Source organism: Camelus ferus, chromosome 10 (genome assembly GCF_009834535.1).
Source record: "Camelus ferus isolate YT-003-E chromosome 10, BCGSAC_Cfer_1.0, whole genome shotgun sequence".
Lineage (NCBI taxonomy): Eukaryota > Metazoa > Chordata > Mammalia > Artiodactyla > Camelidae > Camelus > Camelus ferus.
Window position 1 is genome coordinate 15,372,007 of NC_045705.1, and position 26,641 is coordinate 15,398,647.

At 36.8% G+C, this 26,641-nt stretch overlaps 1 protein-coding gene across 2 annotated transcripts in view; it reads left to right on the top strand.

The window, feature by feature from the left end:
- Positions 1-26,641, top strand: part of ANO3 (anoctamin 3) — a 360,516-nt gene that overhangs the window by 299,732 nt on the left and 34,143 nt on the right. For both annotated transcript variants that reach the window (XM_006195091.3, XM_032488381.1), the window contains 4 exons: positions 14,591-14,673; positions 15,089-15,229; positions 15,737-15,901; positions 25,830-25,866. In XM_006195091.3, the coding sequence (XP_006195153.2) occupies positions 14,591-14,673; positions 15,089-15,229; positions 15,737-15,901; positions 25,830-25,866 (426 nt within the window). The remainder of the gene's footprint in view (positions 1-14,590; positions 14,674-15,088; positions 15,230-15,736; positions 15,902-25,829; positions 25,867-26,641) is intronic.

Consider the following 26,641-nt stretch of genomic DNA (forward strand, 5'->3'; position numbering starts at 1 on the left):
ATAAATAAATAAATAAATAAATAAATAAATAAATAAAATAAAAAGTCACACTTAACACAAAGTGACTTAGTGTGTATTGGATCCTTGAGGATGCTGTGAGACATGTTAAGTCAGAAATCATCATTAGGACTGAGGTGGGATTTCTTGCTGACTTTCAGAAGTTCAGGGAATAACTGTGCCCTGCCTGAGAGTGGCCGCATGATCCTGAGTAATCCTGGGAGTCGGCTCAGTTAAGTAGTTTCCATCCTGTGTTCCCTTTGTTTCCACTCTCAATTTAGAGGCTGGAGAATTTCTGAGGAGCCCGGGTAATGCTTGATTAAATGCTAGAGTTGAGTAACAACCTGGCATACTTCCTCCACTTCCTTTCATGGCTTTTGAAAGGGATAAGGGTGAAACTGCACTTTCTGGGGTAGTCTGCACATCAGACTGGGGGGAACCGGCGCCAAGGTCTGCTTCGCTCTGTGCTCCTGAGGTTCAGGCTTAGTTTCTGTTGCTCAGAGAGATAGGTTTCCAACTGCTGAGCGAGAAAATGAAACTTTAGCTAAGGTTCAGGGACTTCAACTGAATGCAAAGAATCTGCCCAGTTAATTGGCCCCAAGAAAGAACAAGGTAATTCTATAGTTTTAACTTTTCTGAAGCCCAAAGGCCCTTCAGAGTTTGATTAGAAATTAAGTCAACCCTTAAAAAATATTCACTCAAAGGATATTTAAACTGTGTCTGCACTGATATGAAGAAAAGCTAGCTAAATTTGATCAAACAACCTGTTACTGAGCAATAGCTTAAAATTCAGTTGGTATTTTTAGATTTGCCTGTTACTAGGAAAGAATCCAACTGAGAGAAGTGTTTTGTCTGTACTTTGAGAACTGAACATGACTTGGCAGGATTGGTGTACCATACCCTTAGGGATTTTCCTAGATACGTGTATGAATATCATTACTACTTTCCACTTGACCACAGTAATTATGGCCTCACAGGCATAGGAATTACAATGCACTTTTGCTACAGATCTCTGCTATCACTGCCACAAGAGTCAGAGTTCAATGACCCTCTTTTCTGAAGACCCCAGCTTTGGCCTCAGAATCCTTTTCAGTATTGGCCTCCTGACAATCATAACCAGTTGATTAGAACTGACCCTAGAGATAAACCTTGTTTACCCTCCCTGTCATGAGCTCATTTGGACGTCAAGTTGTAAAATGAAAACTATGCATAAATTTAATACCTCACTTATTACTGAGCTTGCTTTAGTTGTGATCAGACAGCTCTGAAAGCACCTGAATTGGAGTTAAAAAGCAATTTCTCACCAAACACACACATCTTGCTGAGATGCATCTCCAGGTATACACCATGTTCTAGGTAAGACCAGTTCCATTTTGGACCTTGTTTCTCCAGAGGAACTCAACAATTAAGGACAATGACTTGACGATTTAATCAGCCGAACCAGCTGAGATGACACATTGTGCAGTGCTTACGTAATTCTGGGGGTATTCACCTTCGGTGGAGGCTTTTATTGGACACTCTCCAATTGCTTTACACCCATTAATTAAGCCTCACAATATGTAATGCAAGAAGAACCACCACCTCTTTTTCTGAAACCACTGACCAGTAGAGCTTCCAGAACATGAAATCACATCATTGTCACTAATGGATCTGGAAACAGAACCAGAATGTAGTTTGGGACCATGCCTCAGCTAAAACCAAAACATTGTTCTGGATCCAAAATGGTAACTTCTTTTACAAATCCTATAGCATCACATGCCGGATACTGATGTCACACACAGGGAATTTGTTTTCATAGGTCAGATTCATTAATAGCAGGTTATGAGTTTGAAACAGGATAGAAATTGAATTTATGTTTTGTTTCCTCTTAGGAGTATGGACACTTGAAGCAATAAAGAAATACTTGGTTAAAAATAAAGTAACATCATGGTTATATTACTTGAGGATATTTAAATGATAGTCTTTATAAATACAATGGAAATTGGTGACTGGAAAATTTACTTAGGGATGGTAGCAGTTTTCAGTATTCTCTTAGAGGACAGTAGAGGGATTGTTCTCATGAATGCTGACAATCATTTAGCACACAAGCTTATCTTTTTACCTAAGTCATATGGTGTTATAATAAGGCCTTCTTCATTTAACTATAACTTTCTAGAAAGATTAAACACTCCATTTTGGTGCTAAGGACATTCTAAGACAATGCTCTTTGTTAAGCAGAAGTTTTGATGTAACATGTACGAGTCATGCATACATATATAACTGGACGTCTAAGGAAGGTTACAGATCTGATAAGTGACACACAGACTTTAATTCAGGCATAGTTCAAAGAGGTGAGTTACACAACTATGACAGAACCTCTTGGACTCTTATCTACACGTTTCAGTAAACGTATTTTCTCACTAAGTATCCTTGTAAAAACCAAAAATTAAAATAGAGTTGATGCTGAAACCTATCTTATTGTAGTAAGACATGGTAAGTGACCTTGGATACCTGGACCAATTGAAAAACAAACAGAAAGCCTGTTGACTTAACATCTTAAGAGACGTGTTTATAGTAAAATCTTAGATTTTATGTTTAATATTCATTAAACTTTGGAATGAATTCTATTATTTAATTCGTTGTAATGATAACTCAATCCAGATTGTTTTTTAAAGGCAGAGTCTCTTGTTCATTCTAATGTTTAAAATTTCTTAAATTATTTCAGTGTCTATGTGTACTTTCTGTTTTGTTTCAGAGAAGTATGGCAAGATAATCAATAAACATTTTTGGGCATAAATATAAAGAATAATATTCTGAGGTAAAAAGAAAAGAAATAGATTTAAAGATAATATGGAACAATTAAAACTTTGCAATATGTAAAGGCGCTTATTGAAAGTATTTATCTTAAAGGGATATGAGTTAGGCATAGAAGACTAATATGAAAGTTAATTTTAAAATGTCAGTTTTTATATTACACTAGAAATTATATCCTTTGACACTATTAACATATCTAATGAAAAGAAATTTTGGATGTAATTGTAAAAATATACAAGAGGATACAGAGTTTCATATTTATGATCACACAAAACTTTTGCATTGTTTTCATGCATTTCTTTTTCACTAATTTCTAAGTGATAGTAAGCCTTCAAGCTGTTCATAGATTCAGAATATTTTACAGGCATGTCTCTGTACTAATTAGGGCCTGGCACAGTAAGAGTTCACTGTACCTTTTTATCTTCCCTTCCAGTTCCATCAAAAAAGAAAAAAAAAGAAAAAAGAAATAAAAGCCAGGAAGGGACTGAGGGCTACTGCTAAAAGGTGATGGAAACATTTCAAAAGTAAACATTACTTTCTTCAGGGGCTACCCATTGCCACCAGTGTACCCATACTCTGCACGTTATAGAGTAGCCTTGTTAGCACAGAGTGGCCCTACTGCGTCTTTATTCAGCGTCAGAACTCTGGGGCTCCTTCTCTGGCTGGGTTCTCCAGGCTTATAGTCACCAAGGGAGCAGTGTGCGTAGTAGAAGGAGCTCAGACTACCAAGTCACAGTTTTCTTGTTGAATCCTGGCTTTGCCACTTACTGGTTTCATAACGTAACCTGAGCACCATCATATCCCAGGACTGCTTTCTCATTTGTAAAATAGGGAAAGTGATACCTACCTCCTAGTCACCAATGGGGAGTCAATGAGATGAAGTAGGTAAAGTGAGTCTGTGTTGTCTGACACTTAGTAGGGCCTCAATTAATGATGATTATAATCATTTTTTTATAGATGATAAAATTGAAGCTTTAGCATCAATGTGAATAAAGGTTGAGATGAATCCAACTAAGTGTAGAAAAACTTATATGGAATTATTTTGACCTTGTGTCTATACCTTAGCACATAGTATTTGCTCAATAAATATGAATCGAATGAAAAGTGAATAATTTCTTCTCCAATTGTAATTAATTTTTTCCTGCTAGGAAAACTTTCCCTGGTCATACTTTTAAAAAACCTATCTTCTTTCTTGACCTATTTCATTCCTTTTTCCTCCATTATTTTCTCCCACAGCACTTACTGCCGTGTAACATACCCTATATCTTACGCATTTTTGTTGCTTGTTGTGTGTTCCCATACTAGAAAGCTCATGGAAGCAAGCATTTTGTCTGCTTTCTTCTTTGCTTTATCCAAAGAGTTCGCATAATTCCTGACACATACTAAATGCTCAGTTAAAGTACAAATGAATAAATGAGTGAATGGATGTATGAACAAATACATATATTTAACAACAATAGCAAAACGTTAATATACTAATCATAAGATATCCACAAGCTCACTGTTCTTCTACTTAGAATATTCTTCCAATTGTCAGCTCATCAGATCTGAAATCTGCCTTTTTTTTTTTTTTGCTTAAAGATATGCCTTGGACATCTTTGTATGATTGTACATATAGATGTTTGAGTGGTTTCCTTTAGGAGATGATAAAAGATGGGGCTCTAGTACACAAGAAGAATTGATTTTAGCTAGGAATTCGTAAAACTTCTGCAGGTGAGAATATAGAAGCCATGGGTAGAAAAGTGGGTAGATAATGGTTTTGATGAACAATTTCTTCTGATTACTTAATTTTGAATGATGAGGTAGACAGCAGAATTGCAGCTGTGAGTGATAGGAGTGTAGGTGCTGGATGTTAAGAAAGAAGAGAAAGTATGGCATCATGGAAGCTCAAGGGTCTACTCAAATCACGAATTTAAAGTAAAACAAGTCACCCAGTATAGCTGTGTTTTTCTCCAGGGATGATAATGTGCATGAGAACAGATAGATGGTAGATGGAGTGTTGCTCTTAACTAGGATCATGTTCAAACCATAGGTTTATATGACAAACTGAGACCAGAGCTAGAGAGTTGAGGGTATATGCAAGTGCCTGAGTATAATGATTGAACAACAGGATACATAAAGAAGAAAGTGAGGGCACAAGGGGAGAAAAGGACAGTGAAAATATGATGAGGAGAATGGATTGAAAGTCTAGGTCAGAAGTTAATGGGTTGAAAAAAAATCCAGGTCAAGGGATTGTTGGAATTGGAGGTTATAAGGAGTAAGCTGCAAAAATGGGGGTGATAATTGGAGATTATGGAGAGTCTGGAGTCATTGATCAGATGTATGTCATGGGAGGAGAGGGGTAAGGAAGAGTAGGAGGAAACAACTCTGAAGATAAACATCAAAGAACTGAGAAGCCAAGATACTAGAAATACTATCTTTGAATGTTGTAATTTCAAAAAATTATTTCAGGAGTCACGTTGATAAGAGTTACACTTAGCCAAGAGTTAAAAAATCATTAGCTAATATGGGGAAGTGTACTAAGGGAGTGGTAGATGACTTCCACAAAGAAGGAAGTATGGACTGATACTGTGAGTCTCAAATCTGTGAATCTTTAAGGAGGAGGGAGAGAAAAAATAGTCTTGAAGCAGCAATGAGGAGCAAGAAATTCACCACCTGATTTTCAGTACCTATTGATGTCAGAGACTAAAAGCCATCACCCGAGAGTGCCACCAGGAAAGTAAGATTTCAGGGGTGACCCAGGTTTCAGTTAGAGCAAGGAGGTGAGGGAACGTAAAAGACTTTGCTGTTGATGGCTTTGAATAAGAGCATAGTGCAAGTGTCTCAAATAGTTGGGAAAGAGTGGGAGAGGGTCACAAAGGCAACTCCCATTTCCCTAGAACTAGAGGATCAAAATCTGAGGGTGAAGGAATGATGTGGAAATTCTGATCTTGGAGTAACATGTGAACAGAGTTAAGGTGCAAAATTTATTTAGTCCCAGTGGACCCAAGTGAGAGTGACGACAGGAGGGAAATGTGTGTGTGTGTGTGTTTAGGATACCGGGACAGGGGCTTCCTGTCAAGATGAAGAGGACTGGGCTCTCTCTACACTTCTGAAGGGCAGCCTCTTATTCCTAGCACCCAAAACAACTTTTCAACCCTGCAGTCGCAGCCTGCTGGGAAATGATATTGCTCTTTTCAGCAAGTATGTGATACCCTGTCGTGTGGAAGTACGACTTTCGCAAGTGATTCATTCCCTATGATGGAGTATACTGTTACACAAGTTTGCATCTTTTAGAGCCCTAATTTCATTATAAAGTCTAACCTCTTTAGATAGCTCTTGCCTAATTTATCAACTATGTAATCTATTTTTGTGTGGACTTAATTAAGTGAAGTTACTACTAGGATTAAATACGGTAAAATGGCGAAACTGGCAGATTGATAGTATTATAACTTATTTTGACACCTTTAGGAAAGAATCTAATGATTTATTAATCCTTTTTTTAAAAAATCATGACAAATAATTAGATAATCCTGGCATCTCTAATTTGTCTCTTTCTGGTTTGAAAAGTTATAATAACTATGTAATAACCTAGCAGCAACATAGAGTTTATTTGCTGAGTGTTCTCAGCACTGAGCCGTGACCTGGAGAGGGGCAGAGTGAGGAGAGACTGAGGTGCCGGGCTGAGGTCTGTACACCCTGAAGAAGATTCTGGATTTGTTCCTTGGCTCAGAAGCTGGGGCAGAAGAAAAAGCAAACTTACTCATGACTTGAAGGGGATTTTGAAATCAAGTTCATGGGCACCAGATAACACTGACAAGTGATTTTCTCATCCATTTAGAGAACATAAACATTTTGCAGAGAACAATGAAAACATGTTAGATTTAACTAAGCTCATAGTTCCTAGAAGTTTTCAGCTACAGGAAAAGGAAAACATTTTCGTGCTGAATCAGGAGAGAATCCTTTCTAAAAACACCTAGGGTGGTTGTAAATTCTCTCCTTCGAATAAGTGCTTTAAACCAGTAACCCTGCTTTGGGAGTCAGAGTAACCTGGCTTTCAGAGTCCAGTTCATTTTGGGGCCAGATGATTATGCTTTCTGAACTTTGGTATGATTACCAGTAAAGTAGCAATAAAATCATTTCTTGTACATGAAGCTGTTGTGGGGATTTCATGAGTAAATATGTGTAAGACATTTAGCAGGATGGCTGGCACAAATGTGTTTGCTGTATTGTAGCTGTTCATGGGAAGGAGACACAATTTTGGAAGCTCTCTTTAAGAAAAGAATACAAAATTATGAATATAAAATAAGATAGGAAAGTAAACAGAAAATCACAAATTTATGAATTTTAAAAAGCTCCAAATACTACATAGAATCAAAATCTAGAAAAGTAACTGTTTTAATTAATTGGCTGCCTGACACATCTTTGTAATGCTTTTTGTCCTTCATTTTTATCTGTATTTTTTATCTCTGCTTATAATGTTTAAAAAATATTTCTTAGAAAGAATAAGGAAGTAATTTAGTCTTTCCTTTTCCTCTAGCACAGTTCATTGAAAATTTTTATTATTGGTAATTTTGAAAAGCTTATTTCAGCTTTATAATTCATTATTGTTAACGCCACATGCATTTTAAATAGTGTTGTAACTTTGGGAAAATCTCTAGTGTGTTTCATGTATGACTGGAAATTTGTGAATAATTTCTGTAGAGTAGTTTCTGGCTCCATATGTTTCAGATCTTATTTCCCTTCCATTATCAGTGTGGGATACCATACATCTGCATCTCATCACACATCCCCTGCTCTGACATGCAAAAGAGTCAGCATCCAAACTGGAAGGGTTTCCTCAAAATCCATTGCTCCATTAGGATAATTAGCAATAATTAAACAGCACTTGGAAGTGTATGCAGATCACATAAATATACCTCACTCAACCCAAAGTAAAGATTTCCCTGACTCAATATCCCATTAGTCAACTGTCAAGAAAACTCCAGGCCACTCTACCACTCAGTATTTGGAAAACTCAAAGATTCTGGTTCTGTTTAGAGGGAGCTTTTAGACACATCAAAATTGTAAATATAAACAATTCAGTTATTCTGGGACTAATTGAGTATTTGCTTGAATTGTGGACCAAGAAGCATTGTACTTACCTCTGCGTGTCTGTCTCCACAAATTCAGATATCGTGGTTTAATAAAGGAAAAAAAAAATCTTTTCAGACAATTAAGCTATAAGCATGTGACAAAATTTTATTAGTTTTACTGTAAAGGAGAAAATCTTCTAAAAGACCAATGCAAAGACTTCTGTCTTGGTAGAGACATTTACAAGAAAAGAGAATGGTTAGTAGTCATTTTGAGACTCCAAACAGAAAAGGGCATCAGGTCACAAGACTTCTGATTGCTGGGCCACTGGGCATCCAGTGACCTCACAGCTGACCTCCCAGAAGCTCTTCATCTCATTCAGGTCTACTAGAAATTTGCTGAAACATTTTTGTCTATGATGCAGATTTCTTCCCAGAAGGATGTTGCAAATTATGTAGCTCAAAAAGTTCTATTCCAAATCATGTTTAGAAATAATAATTTTTCCTTTGGCATAGAAGATGGTCAGCATTTGGATCTGGATTTGAATTTCAGCCAAGTGACTTGCTCAGGTAACATAACCTCCAAGAGCTTCAATTTGCTTCTCTACTGAAGGAGATTAATAATCTTTATTTCACCTGGGTTGTTGTGGAAATGATAGGAGTTAATTAAGAATACCATGCATAAAGTCTGGGATCTCGAAAGTGCTTATTAAATGCTAGTTCTCTTCTTCCTCTCTGGGGCCATGATGCAGCTCATTTTCTTTTCTTTTTTGTATCTTCTCTAAAAATAGACAACATTGTGCTCTCAAAAAATAATTTTGAATTGAATTATTTATTCAAGGGGCAGATTTACAGTTGTAAATACAAAAGAAGAAAAAGGACAATATATGCCATTTTCTGGGTCACAAGCAAAATGGGAAGTATTATATGGAAATTAACTGTATAACTGAACTTTTATAAAAGCAAAACAATAAACATATAAATAATTGACAATAGCCCTATATTTCCTGCAGAAAAATGTCCAATATCTTTATACAATGGAAACCAAGAACTTTGTCTACAAAGTTTCCTGTGTATAACAAGTAGCAGAATGTTTAAAAATTAGTTATGATTTATTATACTCTTAAAATGAATTAAGCATAGTTAGACCTCTTACAGCTTGCGCTTCATTTAATTTGTGCAGCTACCTTATGAAGACAATTTCACTATTTTTTAAGTTGTGGCTGCAAAGGCTTAACATTGTTTAAGTCATTTGTCCAAGGTCACACAATTAGAAAAGAGTATAGGCAGCTTTCAAACCCAGAACATTTGTACCCCAAGCCATGCTGTTTCTCCAGCACCACATTGCCATTCCTAGGTTGTCTTTTGAAGGTCCTTGTAACTTGATGAAGAAGATAAATTGTATTGTGTTTAGTATAAAAATGAAGTTGGTAATTTATTTTATAGTGGTTGGCATTCATCTATGGTGCCAAGTACAGTTCTAAGTATTCAGTTCCAGGGGGATGCTTGAAAAGTGAAAAGGCAAATATTTAACAATGCCCAGGACTCTGGCACTGGCCAATCCGAATGGATGCAAACTCTAGTTCTGGAGCACCTTCCTGGATGCCACAAGCTGTCCAGGGGTTAATTCTGCAGGTACCTCGTCCTGCTGAAGTTTTCCTGGGGAGGGAGGGCCAGCCTGTGAGGAAGGTGAGGCCTTTAGAGGGTTCAGTTATGAGTTTGTTCTTTTATCTGTCATAAATGAACCACCAGTATGACCGTGTCTCTAAATAACAGCAACGTATCAGTCCTAAATGTGCTGCTCAAGAAAAACACTTTAGGTGGAATTACCAAAATTGCAATAGTAATTGATGGTGGGATTGTAGGTGACTTCTGTTTTCTGCTTTACAGTTTAATTCACTCATTCAGCATATGTTTATGGAAAACCTAATATATGGCAGGCACTTGTAGACACTGTATTTCAGAAGCAAGCAAGGGCTGTTCTGGTTATTTTTGTTGGTGGTACATTTGTAATCAGAAAATGTTCAACAGAGTTAAGGAAAGAAAGTGTATCAAATAAGTGAATCATCTTTCTGATGAGGAAAGGGTCTGAGAAAAGTTAATTCTGTACTTTAAAAGCATTACATTTATTTTTAAAAAAAGGAAAAATCTGACAAGTTACTTGTGTAGACACCTCCAATTTTTAGCCATTCATCTGAGAGTATCCATTTCAATATGAACAAATGCTACTAAAATATTTAATATACAAATGTCAATACTGTACTGAGTGACAGGAAAAGTCAGTATTAGGGGATACTTTATATCAAAGTTAAGAGTCTGCTCTGATCAAGACCATGGTGAGAGTTGTATTTTAATATAGCATGATGTTGCTTACGTGTAGCTTCTTATTCCTAAATGAAATTTCCTAGGGGGAAAAATAAACAAGTCTGATTTTAGAAATTGGTGAAGATTTTCAGTGTTTATAGTTCAAATACTGGTCTCCCCAGGTTCTTAGAACCTAGGTATTTGTTCTATTGTTTCTTACACAGTGTTGTTATAGAGGGAGAAAAGGGGGAGGGAAATTGGAAGTAAAGTTGGAGAAAGTAATGTTGAAGAGAAGCCATGTCCTTAGACAAAGAGGAAATTTAGCAAGACAAACAGGTCTTGACTAACCAGTTCCACAACTACCCACTTGTGGCTCTGTCAAGTACAGTTCAGCCCAAATATTTAAAATCTGCCACTTCACGTATTTATAGGCTTTTTATATCGATTAGTTTACTCAATACTCATGCAGCGAACTTCATTAACTGCATTTCTGTAAGGTGTTAGCCAAAAAATTCCCAGTAACTGTCCAAAGGCAGGAAAATTTTAAATGTTCCATGCTCATGGCTCTTCTATTAATTGTAGAACCTGTTTAGTGAGGTTTCTGTTTCTGCCTCATGTACAGGGACATTGCAGTAATGTGTGGGGAGAGCACATTGTGCTGGCAGATGTTGCTGAAAAAAGAATCTGGGGAATAGAGGCGTCTTTAGTAGTGCTTGGGTGTTGTCCAAATTGGCCATGACAGACTGCTTGCTCTGATAAACTCTTGTTTGAGCTGGTCTTCTTTTGAGAAGACTTTCTTTATCTCCTCCGATGAAAACAATACTTGGAATTCATTTCTGGTCTCCATTCAGACATGTTTAACTCCATTTGTGTTTGGAATTGACCTCTTGCCTCTGCTCCCCTCTCATTAGTCACTGCCCTGCCCTGAAGCAGTGTAGTGAAGTGTTTTAAAAACTTCTTAAATAAAAATTGTTTTTCAAAGTGAAATTGAATGTGATTGTCCACACACACACACACACACACACACACACACACACACACGAAGGGGCTTCTCTGGTGAGTGACTCTTTCTTCTTCTGTCTTTAGTGAAATTCCATGGAGCATAATTTGGAATAATGCAAATAACACGACCAGGAGTTAGAGTCAGAATCCCTGAATTCTGTTCAGTAATTCAATCTGACAAACATTTATTGGACATTTTCAGAGTGCTAAGCACTAAAAATGCTAAGAAAAAAAAAAAAAAAGGCCCTCAAGAAACTTACCTTAGAAGTGAAGGAGAAGCAGGAAAAGCAGAAAGTGTAATAAAGTGTTGTAGATGCTTTGGCAGATTTCTGGACAAGATCATTGATACATGTCAACCACTCTGGGCTTTGTTTTCTGCAAATTTAAAATAAGTAACTTGGAACAAATGACACATAGAATCTAATCTCTTTTACATGCTTGACCCTATGATTCTGTTACTCTATGCCATTGACTTTGATCACACAGGAAACCTTTGGAAATAGGCATGAGGAAATGGAAGTACAATGTGCGTCTTTGAAATTTTTGTAAAATTGAAAAAAGTTTGTCATTATAGTCAGAGAGGTAGGAATGAAAAAATAAATACAAGACATCGTCACTAAGGAACAGAATTAGGGGCATTGTCTTCGGCTTTTCCAAAATTCTCTTCTCCCTCCACGATGCATGTGAAACCTGGCATCCACGGTAACAAGATGCCCTCCCCCACTGAGGGCCTCTTATCCTCCAGCTCCATCTCCAGCCCAGCTTCACAGGACCAAGGAGAAGTGCTGATAAACTTTCCACTGGGAATGGCAAAGAGAACATAAGCCACGCATACAGCTTGTACCATGCATGCTTTGTAGAATGTGAAAGTGTTTTCTAATCCTCTTTCCCTGACAATTACTGTTCACACTTCGCTGTATATTCTTTTGGGTGTTGTGTATGGATAACTGCAATATGTCTGATTTATCTGTCTACACCCTGTATATGTATATTTTGATCACTTTTGAAAAGTATGTAAACTTGTATCACCATCGCTCCCATTAAAATTTAGAGTATTTCATCACCTCAAAATTTCCCTTGTGTCATCCGCCAGTCACCTCACCGGCAGAATCAACCACTGTTCTATTTTCAAAGTTGTTTTTATCATTTATTGTGCTCTTATTAACTTTAATAGGGATTAGTAAACAACAGTTTTCTTCTTTCTCGATGTTTGGCATACCGATAGGTTACTCCGAACACCCTCTTTCTAGTTAACAATTTTTAAAATTGAGACTATGGATTCGCTTGAGAGTTTAAATAAATAATCAGTGAATAAAATGAAAATATCTCAAACTGAGAATGAATTTTTAACACAAAGGCTAGTTCATTGTTAAAATTTAAATTAAAAAATTATGAAAATTTGTGAAAGTTAAAATTACACGAAATCCATTTTTCAGACTCACAAAACCAAGATTACTTTTATTTCTTAGAATTTCTGGGAGATACTTCTAACCCAAGTTTATGCTGAGAAAGTAAATTAAGAAGAGAATATAACATTTAAACTTTAAACCTTGACTGAGATCAGTGGTAATTAGAATTTTATTGTGCATTCTCTGTGTCATGTATTATAGTAAGACTTTAAGTCTCAGGCTTATAATCACTGCATGTTATACCTCCTTACTTAACACAGTGCTTTTTTTAATCTTCAGTTTTCCTTTTTAATACATCCTTTTTCTGTGTCTCTCCTTCAGTTTACTTCCTCTGTATCCCACTAACCCCAGTTCTGGGTTTCCCTGTTAGTAACAGTGATTGTGGCCTAATTTTTAAAAAGCAAACCCAGTATTTGGAGAACCTCTCTTGTCTTGTTGTCAGTGGAGTTCAGCTGCATTGTTTCTTTTAGCCATACCTACTCTTTTAGAACTTTACAGAAAATCAGTACATAGCAGTGCTTATAGTAGACCTGGAAAAACAAACAAATACACACACACACACACACACAAGAACAAGAACCCGAGGACCACATCTTCCAGCCAATGTGGGTGCAGAGTAACTAGCAAGAGTTTCAGTCCTGGCTCTGCCTTTTACTGGCCATGTGATCTTGGCCACAATCTGCACCTTTGTTTCCAAAATTCGGTGATAATAATACCTGCCATATCTAATTGTGCAAGTTATAAAAGTGACAATTAAAATTAAACTGTATGTGCAAAAGTGCTTTGTAATTCTAAAGTGTGATAAAATGTAAGATAATGTAATTATGAGTTGTAATTTTTTCTAACCAACTCCGGGGCTGATTTTTAATTATAAACAAAAACAGAACAAAACCTTAGAACCATCTTCTCCTGTCATTCCTTTGCATTGAAGTCCAGAAGAGAATGAAAGCAGACAGGGAGGAAGACCTCACTCCTTCACTTCATCCATTGCTTGCATTTTTTCCCTCCAAAAAGCACTGTGTTTCTCTGCTTGCACTTTAATTTTTCCTTATTATAACTCTGATTACTATGTAAATTAACTCTGTTTAGAAGACTGTCTCCCTCTACTAGTTAAGGAAACCCCTGAGGTTAGAATATCTTGCCCCAAATAGGAGGACAACAGGTCGATAAATGGAAGGACGTTTGGATGAAGGAACGGGTACCACAGATCTTTAAGGATGCATGTGTGAGCTCTTGGTTATGCCCATAAAGTCTTGAATGCTGCAAGGTGAAACCTACTTACCAGAAAGGACACACTCTTTCTCTTAATTGTTTACCCAGAAAATCCAGATAATGTTTCAGGCATCCCTTTACTTTTTCCATTGAGTCTGTGTCAACCATGCTGAGTCCACCTAGACTATGCAACCCAAGAATGTCTCCTCCAGTCTCTGTTTTCCTCTCCTTCTACCAAAATAACCTTGCTCTTTTCTTCCCTCTTCCACTCCCCCTTCTTCTCTGGGTCCTGGAAGAGTAACATCTGGTCTTTTTTTTTAATTTTTATTTTTTAATGGAGGTACTGGGGATTGAACCCAGGACTTGGTGCATGCTTAGCACTGAGCTATACCCACCCCCCCAAGTAGCATTTGGTCTTAATTTTCTTTCCTGGAGAAGGCTTTATTGGGATATTTTAGAAAATTTTGAATATACATGTACAAGTCCAAAAAGACAATAAATATTTAACTCAGTAATACTGACCTTCTTTTGTGGTTTCACTTTGATAGGGCTAATGAAAGTCTCCCACTTAATTTATTCCAATTTAAAAAAAAAAAATCACTCCCCTTCGGGAGTGCATTCTATTGGCATTGTACAGAGATAGGGAGGAGACGATAAGGTGAAAAAATTCCACCTGTATAAATTTAATACAAATTTAGTTAATTTTAATTATTTAATAGTATGATATAAATGCATAATTCCAAAGAAGAAAGGCAATAATGACAGAATGTGATGTGGTTGGGTAAAGATTTGTAATAATAATAATGTTATTGTAATTTATAGCCACAGTCTTCTTGGAATTTTGGAAAAGGAGAAGAAGCACACTGACCTATACTTGGGACCTTATTGAATGGGAAGAGGAGGAGGTAAGATGTTAGGAAACCAGGAGACTAGGAAACTGGAATAAAACATGGTAGAGAAAAGTCATTCACTGTTCTTAACGTCCAAGCTGGAAATAGCTGAACACCATTCAGTTTTCCCTTGACATTTTTAACTAACAGGATTCTTATTTTATGAAGATAATAGAAGTCAGTGATGAAACGTGATTTTTTTTCAAAGCACTTCTATGATGTTCCCTTAAATTGCATTAGTGGAAAATTGTGCTAATTAAAATATACTTTAGGGTTTATTTGGAAGACAACTTGCATCATTGTTTTTTAAGACTTGTTTCTCAAGTCTTGATATAAAAGTAGGTCAAATTTTGGGAATTTTATATTAACTATTAGATGATTTTTTTAAATTTATGATTTGATACTGAAGTAACTTTAGTTTGTCTCATAGGAAACACTTCGCCCCCAGTTTGAAGCAAAGTATTACAAGATGGAAAGAGTGAACCCCATCAGTGGAAAACCTGAGCCACATCAGCCTTCTTCAGACAAAGTCACTCGTCTTCTTGTTTCCATCTCAGGAATATTCTTCATGGTAAAGTATAACCATCAATTTCAGAATGTTGTGGGATTCCAGGTTTAGAAGGAAGTTTTAGGATACCAACTCATTTTGTGACCCTGAGGTTGTAAGAAACTGTATCCTATTCAATACCTTGGTAATACATATATACTATGAAAACAAAAGGTAATGGAGTAATTACAGAGGGAGTTTGTGCATACCCTTAAATAAAACACTCTTTGGGAGAGATAGAGATCATCTAAGAGAAAATGAAAATTATATGAGGTAATCTATTTTAAAACCAAGCATTCATTGGAAAGTGGAAATTTGAATAGCAAAACACACTCAAACAACTGAAATCTTACACTATTTGACTCTGATGTAACTTAGTTCCTTAAAGGAAAAAATTAAACGGATGTATCCTTTCTTGGAAAAGTAAATTTCTCTAGCTCTTGAGGGGGCAGTGTATTGGATCTATGGTGTTGCTTTTGTTTTGTTAATGATGCCAAGTATGGACGTCTCCTCTGGTCTCCCATACTGTAGATTTCTTTGGTGATCACTGCAGTGTTTGCGGTCGTGGTGTATCGCCTGGTTGTCATGGAACAGTTTGCATCATTCAAGTGGAATTTCATCAAACAACACTGGCAGTTTGCAACGTCCGCTGCTGCAGTCTGTATCAATTTTGTAATCATTATGGCTCTGAATCTGGTAAGTGTTTACAATTTTTTAATAGGTAAAAATGGAGTGGGCAGGGGAGGGATCTATGTTTCCTTTATACTTGAATTAGATTTATAGGAAGCCAAAATAAGGCCAAGCATCAATTCTGGTAACGACAGTTTGGTTTAACAGAAAACATTTCTTCTATGTGGTTTACATGATGGAGTCTTCAAAAGTAAAATCATTGATAGTTGTATTGTCTTCCTTTTTTTTTGAGTTTTTAGTCTTGTTTGGTGATAACTTCCACTCATTGAGTGTCTCATGTGTGCTGGAAATGGTGCTATGCTCTTTTCATTCAGCTAAGGGATTGTTTAGACTACAAAACTATTCTAACAAACTCAACCACAGAGAATTTATTGGAAAGATACAGGAAAATCTGTTTAGAAGTGAAGCCTTGTTATTGCCAAGGCCTCATGTGAAATAGAAAACAGGCAGCTACTCCATTTTTGTTTCTCTGGGACTAAGCTTTTTTTTTCTTCTTCCTACCTTCCTTACTTTCCCTTCCTCCTTTTCCCTTTTCTTTCCTTTTCTTCCCTTCTCTTTCCTCTTTCTTTCTCTCTTTCTCTCTCTTATTTCTATTATTTTTTCAATGATTCTGTTTGCATATCTGCTTTGTTCTATCAAGAAGAGACTACCTGCCTAACCATGACCTCTGTTTCTCTCAGGGCCCAGTGGGCTGTGGCATCGCTATGCTTTTGTTATCTTCTTTGGCTCTACCTTCATGACCGTGCTGGTCAGTTTCTGTAGCTTATTTAACTTAGATCGTCCGGTGTTTCAATGTGATGATTTCTCAGAGCATCTAGTTGGTTCAGCATCATGTATACCAGTTGACTTGTGAACCAGCCCTTGGCTGAAAGGGCAGCATTATGCCTAGGTTTACCTCTTTAGCAAGGCTTATGGTTGGGGTCCTGTTTTCTGTGAAGTCAGGAGGCACCAATTGGCACAGTTAGAATAATATCTTTCTTTTAATTCTTCCAACAATACCACAAGGTCAATATTCTCTCCATTATGTAAGTGAGGAAACTGAAGTTCAGACAGCTTAGATGACTTGCCCCAACGGATGCATATAGGTAGTAAGTGCTACTGCTGGCACAGTTACATGACGAGATCATCTATGTAGAGTGCTGACAATACACAAGTAATGAGATTGATGTCAGAAACAAGTAATATACATTTGATTCCAAAGATGGATTAACACTGATGTGACATGGTTAGTCAGGAGGGGACTAGGACCATTTGCTATTTAACCTTAAAATAATCAGGGAAATTGCTAAGAAAACAGTGAATAGGGTAAATTTTAGTCAGAAAAGGGTAAATTTTAATACAAGAACATTAGTTAGTATTTTTTACTGGAATCCACTTTCTTCAGGTTTGGTTTAATTTGTAGAAGGAGAATATTTTTTACTGTATCTCCAAATAAGCCATACAATATTTTACTTTATGCTTTTGACACCTAAATTAAAGTAAACAGTAAACATAGAAAAAATACAGTGCTGAGATTGAGAGGCTCGTATGGTAGCCTATGTAAGGTAGTACAGGGTGTGCATTGTGCAAAGTCACCACGTTGAAGGAGGAGCCATTCACAGCGTGGACATTGTAGATTTTTATATTTATGGTTTTTAAATTAACTCTTCTGGCAGATAGTGAAAGAACTTGTTTCTGTTGAAACCAGTATATTATGATACTTTTCCAGCAGACAGAGTTTACTGTGGTTGACCCCATTATCTAAGGGAAAGGAGGCTAACAGTTGATGTATTTATTTCTAAGGAGCATTAGCAATCAGCTAGTCTGATCTTAAATTGATTTCATTTCTTATCCTTAGTGGGTTGGTTGAACTTTAAATTTTAATATTATTTAAGCACAGAACATACAGTTGCATAAGAAGGGTATACAAATTCACTTTATTCCCATTGGAACACATATGCATTCTGAAACTGCAAAGAGTGTCAATAAAATGTGAATAATGGTTATAGCTCAGGAGTGGGATAATACTTGATTTTTCTCCTGTTCATTCAGGTATTTATCTCAATATGTTGGTTTAGATTTATAATCAGAAAAAAAAATAACCTTTACTTTTAAAACATTCTACCATGATAAAAATTTTGAAACATATCAGCATTGAAACGTACTTTATTTTTACTTTATGTATGATTTATCCATAAAGCCACCTAGGTAACAACTTTAAGTCATTTTTAAAATTTTGTCTTTCACGAAGTAAAGGAAATGTTTATCAGTGGCTGAGTACATCCCAGCTCGCTCACTTGCGCTCTCTCTCTCTCACACACACACACACACACTTGGTTCTTTCTGCCCTCATTTATGCTCCCTCTCTCCCCTGCCCCTCTGAACACTGCCCAGGCCTTCCTCGGTTTGTATTGTCAGTTCCTCAACTTGGTGTCCTGATAAAAAGCAGTGGACTTTGAACATAGGCAAAGCTGGGCAAAGCCGAGATTTGCTGTTTGGCTTGTGACTTCCTGACCATTCTGCATGACATCTTTGAACTTGAATCTCCTGATCTTTCAAATGAGGGTGATAAAACAAAGACATAGAGGTATTGAAAAATGAAATAAGGTCTGCCTCTAGTGAATATAAGGTGTTCAATAAATGTTAACCTTCTTCCTGTTTGCTTGTCTTCAATTTTTTAAAGTTTATTTCTCTTTATAAGTCTGTCTATACTCTCACCGCCTTTCTTGCAAAATACCAACATTTTCTTTATTCCTCCCCATTTTTCTCATCTTTCAGTAAAGTTTGATTATTTATCTCCCTCCAGTCCAAGATACAGAAATGCTGATGATCTTTTCTTTGGTTTTTCTAAATTCTTCAGATCACATCTGCATTTGTATATAAATTTTTACTTTTTTTCCTTTAAATGTTACCTACTACCCATAAATGTTTAAACACTCACAGCTGTCTGTGGAGAGAAAGAGAATCACATATAAGTTGTCATATTATGTCTTTTAATCAAATCTATATCTAAAATAGAAGAAAATTTGAAATGTTTACATAGTTCATGCAAAAATCATACCACTGTGCTGATTTTTCAGTAGTCTTACTTATTCATTTTTATGTCTTAATTTTATTTTCTTCCTTTCAAAGTTCATTTTTTAATCTTTGAATTATGAAATTGGCAGTTATTGTAAAATTTATGACAATATAAACATATTTAAAATATTGAGTAAAAGTCACTTTTCTCAATCCAAAATGCCACTCTTCTCCCTTCCTAACATAAACGCATTGTACCCATTGGGGACAGTCAATGTTAATGGTTTCATGTCTATTAATCCCCACCTCCCCCATCAATTATTATTGCCTTCAAAAGAGTACCCTGTGTTCCTGTGTTTATATGACAATTTGTTCCAAAGACCTACTGATCTTCAAAAACATCTTGAGTGATTTAATGAACTGGCCTAATATTTTTGAAGATGGAAAATATTTTGCAGACAAAGACAATGAAGCAGCCAAATTTGGCTAATTAATTTTTGCTTGGGAAAGCAAGCATGACAGCTCTGGGAACAGAACTTCCAGATCCAGGGTTCAATCCTTAAGTCCTACCCAGTGGAAAAATTATTGTTTCAGTTAAGCTGAGGAGCTTTTTATGATTGGAACTGCACTTGAACGAAATAGGAACCTTTACTCCCATTTTCCCTACAAAAGGATTCTTTATCACTAAAATTGCAAAAAGTGAAATTTGGCTGCCGTTTCTGTTGGTGTACCAGGCTCCATTTTTATATTATTCTAGTTGCTTTTTAATCCCGAGTCCCTTAAACTCTGATTCTGCCTCACCTCCAATCCCTGTGCTCAGTAACCACCCCTTCCCTAGAATCACAGTTGACCCTCGTACGTGCACTTCTCTCTGTCATAAGGTTCAGATACAACTTCTCACTAAGGCTGTATGTTTGATGAAGCTTAATGTAGTCTTTCTTCAAAAGACTTGCACTTGACAGAAAACAAACACCTCTGTAGACAGGTGAGGATAGTACTGTTTTCATCGTAAAAACCATCTTTTGAGACCCTTAAAATCCCACTAACTCTACTTAATTAAATACGAGAACCCCTGTAAGTGCCTACAGCTGTGAAGCAAGCAGCCACATTTCCCAGGAGAAGACAGAGCTGACTTTTCTTTTTCTAAATGTGTGTTTCTACTCACTGGGCATTTTGGCTTAAAAATCCAGGAATTGTTGGAAGTGGATTAGACCATTTCTCCTTTGCCCTTGCAACTAACTCAGGAAAAGATTTGTAAATGGATTTAGCATAAAGAAAGTGAACTACACAACCAACTCAACAAATGTGAAAAGAATGTTATATTTCTCAGATTCAATCTGGGTTTAAAAAAAAAAAGCCCTTCTGAATTTATGAATTCCCTTCTTACTCAGGATGCAAAAGCACTTCACAGATTATTAAGCAATCCTTCTGACTCACCTGAACACATAGGATTAATATAAGGGCTTAATCAAATAAGGACAGATTAATATCATTAATACCAAAATATCAGTGTTTAAAGAAATTATACCACCAGAAAGATTCACCTAGAAGACCATATGCTACCCTGTGTTATTTTCAGGCCTAACTCTAAATATACAGCTCATACAAAAGTACTGTGTGTTTCTTAACAGCTTGACTGTCAGTCTCCCAAATGAGGGATTTGGACTCAGTCAAATAGCCCATTAATCTAATACGCTATAAGCCATATGCATGAAATTATGAATTGAAAGCATGGCAAAATAGTTCAACTCAGTCAAACAGTATTTTAAAGTCAGGAGCTTTTAATGTTTAACATGCAGAACCAGAAGCCGTTAAGTCGTGCGTTGCTTTGTCTCTTTCATCTCAGCAGTGACCGTTGTGAATTTCGTGCCCATAACCGCACTCATCTTTCCCCTGCTCACCTTCCTCACTCCTACGTCCTTAGTTCAGCTGCTTGTCCTTCCGAGTGTGGACCCTTGCCGCAGCCTTCTAACTGGTTAGTCTTCCTCTCTATTCTCAACTCTTCCCGTCTCCCTTTCACACTATTACTGATGCAGGGGTCTTTCTAAATTACAGATTTGATCATTTTATTTTGTACTGGAAACTGCGTAACAGGTTCCCACTGCCTCTGATATAAATGGCATGGGATGGACTCCCTTGTCTAAAGCCAGTTTTCCCCTCTCTCCATATCTGAGTTGGATTTCTTGCTCCCTCGTGTTCATACCCTGGGCTCCAGCCTGCAGAACCACCTGTGCTTGCTCCCTGGCATTCTGCTCTTTTCATACCCCTGCCTCTTGGTTCACCGTGCTTCCTTTATTGGCCGTTTTTTTCCTTTTTGTCTTCTTGGAGACTATCTCTTCATCTTTGACAATTCCAGTTAAGGGTCACTTCCTTCATAAAGTATTTCACAACCCCGTATGTGAAATTAAATAATCTCTTCTTTGTGTGTGTGGTTTTTTTTCTCACAAAGTGCTTGGACATATCCTGCCTCCTTATCAGATTCTCCTGGTAGAATTAAGCAATCCCTCTGGAGAGTACTCTTCTGTTACAGTGCTTGGGACATGTCTTCTCTCCCACTGTCAGGGTGTAAACTCCTCGTGAGTAGGGGCTTAAGCTTCCTCATTTTTGTATCCTCAGATCTTTGCCTATTGCCTAAAATGTATTTAGAATATATTACTTGAATATATTTTAAATATTTTATTCTAAAGACAGCCTCACATTTTGAATACTATATGTGCTCAAAATTATTTTTGTTACTGGAGTTTTGTTTTCAGTGTCTTCTAAGTTTTCTGGCCTTGTTATTTTCATTCAAATAATCAAAGAAGATACATTCTCTAAGCTTTTAAAACAGGTGGGTTGTGGCATTCCTAAATAAATATTCAATTTGGGAGCAAAATATGGGTCATGATAATAAAAAGTTGATGACAGTTCCATTTTACAGATCGTAAAAGTAGCTTAAAGATTGTCTCCTGTTTTTATTATGCATCAAACCACCTGAAACACTTTTGAAAAACTACAGATCCTTGAGTCCCATTCAGAATCTTCTTTGTGGGACTACAGAGGCTGTATTTAAAACAAAATATTTCCGTAATTCTCACCAAGTGATTTTGATACAGTCAGACCCCAAAACAGCGTTTGGAAATCACTGATTTAACGGATCTAAGGTAATTTTGATACATAGCCAAGATCAGAAATCATATCTTTGAATTAAATTGCAAATAATTTGACAATAACTGAAACTTCAGGTTATTATCTTTAACATCTTTTACCAGACAAATAGCTAAAAAATTAGAAAGGTAGAATTTGAAGCCAGGAGTTGCCCTTTACAAATCCCTTCTTTATTTTGCTGCCTCTGAAGATATTATGCTACTGGAGGTGCCATAAATAGCATGGTGACTATCACCAGGAAATATCTCCAAAAAGATACTAATAAAAATTTTAAATGTACAATTATTTAAAAAACATATATTCTTGTTGCTTGACAATCAAACCTTAATTAATTTAAGAATTGGTTGCATGACAGCTGTCTAGTTTCATGATTAATGTGTAACGTTTAAGAAAAAACAGAAACATGACAGCAGAAATACTCTCGTAGTTTGAAATTACTGAATTAAGCCATTTAAACCATTTCGGCATTGTCAATAAAAGAATAAGCTCCTTTTGGTATTCTTCCTCTCCTTTTAAGATCCATGTACCACATAGAGCACACCATAACTGACAGAAAATGTAAGTTCTCCATGCTGGTTCTGGACTCTTCCACATTGTCCACTTCCATCTTAGAGTCCAGAGCATCCATTTCTATGTTTCTTTCATGGGCCTGATCCTCAAAGACCTAAAAATGTACCTAACTTTCCCTAACACCTGATTCACACTGGTAGTTACAATTCAAATAGGTTATTATAGAATAGGGTGGATCAAAGTGTTGGACTACATAGCTTAACCTGAAAAGGAAGCAATACCAAATGACTCATCTAATAAGAGGGTTGCCTTTTTTTTTTTAATGCATTTGTTTAGTTTGTTCATATGTGTGTCCACAATTCCTAGAAATTCAAAACGGAAGATTACTGGAAAAGTGGAGTCTCTTTTTGCTTCTGCAAGTCTGTTTGGAGCTCCTTTTTTACAGTGAATTAGATTGTGAGCCTCTGACTCAGAGATGAAGAACATTAAAACACGTGTAGAACTCCTTAATTTGCCTCTTCACAACAACCTTGCCCTTCCTTGGCCTTTGCCATTTTAATTTTTCCCCAGCTGATTTCTGCATAACACCCCCAAGCAAAGCGTTAGTGGGGAGATGACGGCTTCCCATCTCAGAATGAATTCTACAGTCCTTACCAGGGCCTATTACCAGGTTCTGAAAAAGTGTTTTCCTCTGCAATCTCTCGGACTCATCTCTTGGTACCTTGTTCCTCTACTACCTCCACCCCTGTCCCCCCAACTTCCTTGTTCTTCGCGAAACACACAGGGCCCGTGGCAGGCTCAGGCCTTTGCGCTTCCTGTTTCTGTGTCTCCCAGATACTTGGCCCCATCCCTCCCGGGCTCCCTTGGGTCACACAGCTCCTGCTCAAATGCCGCCCTCTTGGACAGGCTTCCCCGACCACCACCCTAGATAGCACTCTGTGTCTCCACTACGCTCTCTCCACCTACCGGCCGTTTTTTCTCTTAGTGCTTTTCACCTCCTGGCCAGTTACACATTTGTCACATGTCTCTGAGCACTGGAATTTAAGTTCCATGAAAGTGGAGATGATGTTTGGCTCACTGGGATTTGGTCCCCCCAGCCTATTAGAAATTCCTAATAAACATTTTTAACCCAATATATTTGATTAAGAGATTGTCAGCTTATTGAATGCCCAAGTGAATGATGTTTAAAAGCATAGGTTCTCCAACATGGTACTTCATATATTTTTTAAAATTTATTTGATTTATATATATTTTATAGACACATATATTACATATATACATACAATGATGTGTGTGCATATATATGTTGTGTATACATACACCACATCGATATGATGCAGGGTCCAGAACAATTGACCCTGTACCCCCTTATTATCTCCTCCCCCAACTACGTAACCATCCCAACTCACACACACACACCCGCAATTTGCCCTGTCCACGTGATTGATTGCTGTCATATACCATACAGTTGGTTATATTTAAATTGTGGTTTCTTCCTACACTTTGTGGGGGAGTTAGCAAGTCAGTCTGCATGGACTGATTTCGTAGCTCATCTTTGCAAGGGTGCCAGTCGGCTACAGCACTTGGGCCCTGGATGATGCAGGCTCTCAAATACTCCAGAGAGCTTTCCAAAAGCAGTATTTGCAGAGCTGGCACAGCATCTTTTGTGACTCATATAACATTCCTCCAGAGGGTATTGTAATCCCTTGGGGCATCAACCATAAATACTGCCATCCCGGGCTGGCAGACAGGTCTGTGTGCTAAGTATTAAGACAAAAATCTGAAATGGCTTATTTGACAAGGCATAGCATAGATGGTACAAGAGAGCTGTGATATGACTTTGCTACTTGTTTAGTAGTATCATCTCAGGCTAGGTACTTAACATTCTAAATCTTAGTTTCCTATTCTGTAAAATGGGCATCATAGTACCTATTTGATAATATTGTTGTAAGGGCAAACTTAAATAATAGTATATATAAAACACTGCCCGGTACCAGCCAAATACTCTAAATGGCAGTTATTTAAATAAAATTTTCTCTCAATCCCCATGAGGACACTTAATTTAGTGCCCAAGGCATGGTAACCATTCAAGTAGTATTTGCTGATTGATAAGGCTATCTTATCAGACTCTTAGGAGACCTTTCTATAATCATCTTACTTGACAAATAGGGCATGGAAAAGAACAAAGCCCAGATAACTTGGGTGCTCATGAATTCAAGCTAATCTGGTCCTAAAATTTGAAAATGATAACTTGTGTGTATAGTTAAAAAAAACTGCACTGGGGTAGAATGAGACTATTGTCCTCAGTATAATCTTTCTGTCTCAAGATAATACTTTAGATCTCAGGAAAAGGTGGGTTGAATCACGGCTAAGATGAATAATCACAATAGTTCTATTGAAAGAACAGTCAGGGAAGGTGAGCAACTTTTAAAGTATCCAGATACCTACTTTTTGATTTTGCATGGCAACAGGCAAGGTTTTTGGGATTTATAATCTAAAGAATATTTTGTTGAATTTTGGGGTCATATAGTCATATTCACATGCACATGCCTGTACCCACAAACACATACCACCCTCTGTCCATAGTAAATATATATTTCTAACTGTGCTTACTTGGAATATAGTGAAATATGTTTTCTTTCCTTGAGTCTGTATGAGTGATGAACAGAGTACGGTGGGGCAGGGAGAAGGTGGCAGAATATGAAAAATGTTATAAAACTCTATTATACATGTGACTTACTTATAGATTCAACAGATTTGACTATGAAGCTTGTTCTAGATAATGACTGAACCAATTTTGTTTTTAGGAATGCAGTTTTACCCACTGTTATGTGTCATAGTTTGGAAAATTCTTTGTCAATAGGAAAGAAGTCACACTTCCATTTAGCCTTCTATTCTAGTAAAAAGCACATATAATTTGATTATCAAATTCCAGGTTAGCCATTGACTAGTTGAATGTCTTTGGGTTTTTTTTTTTTTTTTGTCTTTTTTTTTTTTTATTTATTAAATGGAAATAAACATAGATACAAGAAAAGACTTCTTATTGCAGAAATCAAGTGTATACACACACACACGTATATTTGCAACATATTTTTGTTACATACATTTTATGTTTATGTGCATACGTAAAGCACTACATACTGAGATTTAAAACAGGCTTCTGCTTAATTAAAAATGTAGCTACTGTGTAGAATATACTTTAGGTGTTTCTTTGAATACTGTAAATAACAGCCTTTTCTAAAAGAAAATCACATTCAGTATTTGTTTTCTCTTACTACAGGCTTATGAAAAGATTGCTTACCTTCTGACTAATTTAGGTAAGTCCTTCACTTCACTCCTTGTAAGGGAATAGCATGGGAATATCAGTCTGTAGTTGCTTTATGCAATTTAGCATTTTTAATATCAACTTCAGTTACATAATTGTTAATAAAAAGAAGTGGCATAGGAAATTGGACTACATTGCATACTATAGAGAGGCAATGTATAGAGTTACCAAGTCTTCTTACTAGAAAGTAGCCAGCCTAGTTTTCCCTGCCTGAGATTGCTTTTTTCCCCTACCTTTTCAGTTCTTTGGGTTTTCCCCCCTGGTGTTTAGTTTTATCAGTGTTATACTACATGTACACGATTTAAAAGGCAAAAGAGTATTAAAAGATTTATAAAGAATACCCATTCTTCTTTTCTGTATCCCCGGGGACTGCTTTTTAGCAGTTTTACCAATTTCTTTTGTTATTTTCTACCCTCTTTCTAAACAGCATGCTACTACTGCCATTCTTGAATATTCCAGGTTTGGGAAGCGACTGCCTTCCCATCTTAAGAGACAAGAACTTAGGTCTTTATTCCGTGCAGTGTCCTGTCCCCTCACACTTCCCCTTCCATCACGGACTGTTATACACGGACTGTCATTTCTCCTCCTTCCAAAGTAGTTATATCAGCAGTTTTAGCAAAATGAACAGTCAGGATTCACATCGTTCTATCTGTAGAACTGCTCTCACATCTGAGGCGTGGTGTGTTCTGTGACTGCTTCCTTTCTTATACAGCTTTTATATTTTCATGAAGCGAATAAGAGCACTTTTTTTGCTTAATTGTCTACAC